The sequence below is a fragment of the Orussus abietinus genome, unplaced genomic scaffold (assembly GCF_000612105.2).
Source record: "Orussus abietinus isolate OABI.00-Male unplaced genomic scaffold, Oabi_2.0 scaffold8, whole genome shotgun sequence".
Taxonomy (NCBI): domain Eukaryota; kingdom Metazoa; phylum Arthropoda; class Insecta; order Hymenoptera; family Orussidae; genus Orussus; species Orussus abietinus.
This window is the reverse complement of record NW_019395997.1, coordinates 184885-188444: the sequence shown is the minus strand read 5'-3', so window position 1 is coordinate 188444 and position 3560 is coordinate 184885. Positions and strand designations below refer to the sequence as shown.

Sequence of the window (3560 nt, the reverse complement as noted above, 5' to 3'; positions counted from 1 at the left end):
TCGGATGAAGATGTACGTCGAGAGTGAAAGTTGCCAATTATTCCGTGAATTCCGCAATTAGAATCCTTTAGACATGAGTCGATAAGAACGGAAACGTCGGTCTTGTAAAAAATGCCGGCATGACGAATTTCCGATTATAACGGGACTATATCAGATCGAGATCGATCTCGGAAATCGCCAGTGAGGATTGATTTGTTCATCAGAGTCTGTCGATATTACCCTGGAGAAGGACAGGGGAGATTTCGAAGGTTGACGAAAATGGCTCCGAACCATATCAAATGGACCGTTTTGGTGATAACGGCGATCACCCTGATAGGAAGGAGTTTGGGGGTGACCAAAGTTACCAGAAAACCGATGGGCTTCCGATATGTCACCGATCAGGAAACTGCAGCTTCGGAAGACGATCGTAAAGGTTCGCTTTTTCAATTTCACCTTTATTCTACACCGTTGAAAACAATAATAAATTCATGAAACGTGTATTAGAGATTGTTGTCGGACATCTCTTGTATCGATAATACACTCCTAGCTACATTTAATGTGCAGGCTTTTGAATTTTGCAAGAATCGAAAAAAGGAGTGAAATTCGGAAGTATACGGTTATCAGGTGCAAATTACTTTAAAGTATCCGTTACGTTTAAGCGACTTTTAAACGCGACATTAATTTCTTAGTGAGAAAGAGAAATAGCTCGACTCAACAGGTTCATCTCGAAACGTGATCCGAAGCGCTAAAGTACTTCTCTAAGCCCTTTATCCCTCCATAATTGCCGCACTTGAAATCCTGAAAATTGTGAGGGAGGAAGTGAGCGAAATAATGACGGAGTAAAATCCCAAGTGACTATTTCTCATAAAGACGAAGTGGTTCTCGAGCAAACCGAGGGAAGGAAACGAGTTCGATTCGTGCAGCAAAATTGCCCTTTCGAACTGGTCCAAGTGGATAAGGGAAACGATTTTATCGCTATTAAATTCAAACTAAATGTCTCACCTTCCTCGTTGAAGAAAAAAATTACTGAGCCACTAAAAAGGTGTCTTCTCCCCACCTGAGCACTGACCACGGACAACGGTGCTTAATCTCGAAAATCGCTTCAACTCGTACACCCAACTAAAAGCTGTCCCAGATCGAAATTGAACGCTTCATTTGCATTTGATTCCATAGACGAGAGCAAGCATCACGAAACGGACACGAACGCGCAACACGAAGAGCACGATCACAAGGGCGAAGAGGAGGAGTCGAAAAAGGTGGGACGAGTGTCCTCCATTTTGGCTCCAAATTAATGTTTCGAGTGCAAAAAAGTCGTCATTTCTGGATACCATGAATTTCTTGATTACAGAGACTCGAACACGGACACAAGGAAGAAAAGGCAGGACAGGGCCACGAAGAGGACGAAAAGGACGAACACCACCATGATTCGAAGTCCGGCCACGAAAAGGACGAAGAAGACGAGTCGGATCATTACAGCGATCATCATCGTGGCAAAGATACGGAAAAATCTGGCAAATTCGACGACAAGGGCGATCATCATGAAGGACACAGTACGAAGGGAGAGCATAACATTTTCAAGAAGGTATAGAAACGGGAGATGCCGATGTTCCGTGCCAACAACATACAGGGTGATCGGGGTGACGACTACTAAAAAATTCAAATTTTCATGAAAAGGATTGCAAAAAATAGTGGTATGTAATTTATTTTCCAAAACTTGTGTAGGCGAACATGGATCACCCTGTATAGTGGAATGCACCTTATGCAAGGAGGGTATACTTTTACCGCACCCGTCCTTTCCATCAAATGAAAGAACCATTTTCCTGGTGTATATATCTACATCCGAAGCGATATTCGATCCCGTGTCAAAAATTTCATCTCTAGAAAAAGATATATAATATAATAATCCATATTTCCAGGACGAGTACGAAAAGAAGCACGACTTCTTTGACGAGTACCACGAGGACGACGACAACGAGGAACACGAAGACTATGAACACGGCCATAAGAAGGAACAAGGCGAACATCACGACGAAGGACATCACGAAAAAGATCATCACGAGGTGATGTTGCCCCTTCCAAGGATTATTAAAATTTTGAATGACGTTATATGACATTTTTTTTGTTTAGAAACATATTTCGTTATTAAGACCGGGCTTTATAGTTGTTTGGAAATATTTCCAGGGTCATCATGGCGAGGAGAAAGAGCACGAAGGCGGCCATCACGAGAAAAAGGAGAAAAGCCATAAAGGCGACGAAGGTCACGATCATCACCATCACGAGGGGGAAAAGCATGACGAGGAAGTCCATCACGAATCCGGGAAAAAATGGGCTCACAAGAAGGGCAAACGTTGAAGAAGGCCTCCTCGAGGTCTCGTCAGCCAACCGAGGATTCGACTTTGCAGTATTTGCAGTGTACTTGCACGACCTGAATACGAGCAGTGAAAGTAATCGGTGCATTTGCAATGCGATTTTTGCGATAACTTATTCCCTGGCGACGAGAAATTTGCGATTCAAGTCCTAAAAAAATTTGGCTACCCCAAGAAAAATTAAATACCCGAAAAAAAATCGTCAAAATGGCATCGTATTGTTTCTTGATACAATAAAAATATGTATTGGCTCAAATGGTATTGCATTCACTTCACGAGCGTATAGAAACCTTGTTGTGTTATATATCTATAAAATCCTGATTGAACAAGAATATTAGGTTACTTTGTATTAACCGATTACACATAATTCGATCATGAGTAGAAACGACATTTAATACGGTTTAGTTGTAAACGATATCAACGATCGTGTCATGTCGTTCAGGTCTATTCTCCGTAACCGAGAGAAAACAAGGAAAAGTGAAATTTGTCACACTTCGATACGCGTTCTCGGTGTCTTCGATTGGGAGCAATTGCTCGCAATCGAATTGCAGAGAGAGGTTAGTTTCCAATTTCCTCATCGATCGGATCGACCCGAAATCGAAGCCCAGGTGCATACATTCCGATGGAAAACATTAAATGCGAAAGTTTCGACGATTGCACCTAACAGAAGATTGATTGACGTAATAAAAATGTTTAATTAACTAAAGGTGCTGGATCTTCATCCTACTTAGAGTCAAAGTATGTCGTGAAACCTTAAGGGGTCCATAAAACCGCGGACATGCAGTTCGGGCTATAAATGAGCTCTCGAGAGACATTTAACAATGTACTTAAAAATGCGTTTCCACCTAGATTTTAACAATATACATAACTCGATCAAAATAAATGTATCCGTTCAGGTCATCATTTATTTAATAGCTATTCGATAAAGGCTTGAAATCTCGTTACAAATGCATTTAATTCGAATCTCTGTATAGGAACTCGACTGCGCTTCATGCCAAATGCATTTTGGAAACAAATTTTTTTATTCAATGTGGATAATTATAATCTACGTTTGAGTTTAATATTTCTCTTTTATTTATCCCATAAACATGTTTAAACAAATATTTGTGATCTACCTCCTCGTAACCCAGTTTCCGAAGAACTCGGCTACGAACGTAAAGAACAAAGTCAGCAAAGCAGATAACGATTTCTCGAGTGTATACGATCTATAAACCT

General features: G+C 40.9%; 1 protein-coding gene across 1 annotated transcript; it reads left to right on the top strand.

The window, feature by feature from the left end:
- Nucleotides 1-258: 258 nt before the first annotated feature.
- Nucleotides 259-2331, top strand: LOC105699278 (histidine-rich glycoprotein-like). Its single transcript, XM_012424148.1, has 5 exons — nucleotides 259-412; nucleotides 1153-1235; nucleotides 1328-1561; nucleotides 1896-2039; nucleotides 2107-2331. Exons 1-5 carry the CDS (start codon nucleotides 259-261, stop codon nucleotides 2329-2331), a joined length of 840 nt encoding a protein of 279 aa, XP_012279571.1.
- Nucleotides 2332-3560: the final 1229 nt, after the last annotated feature.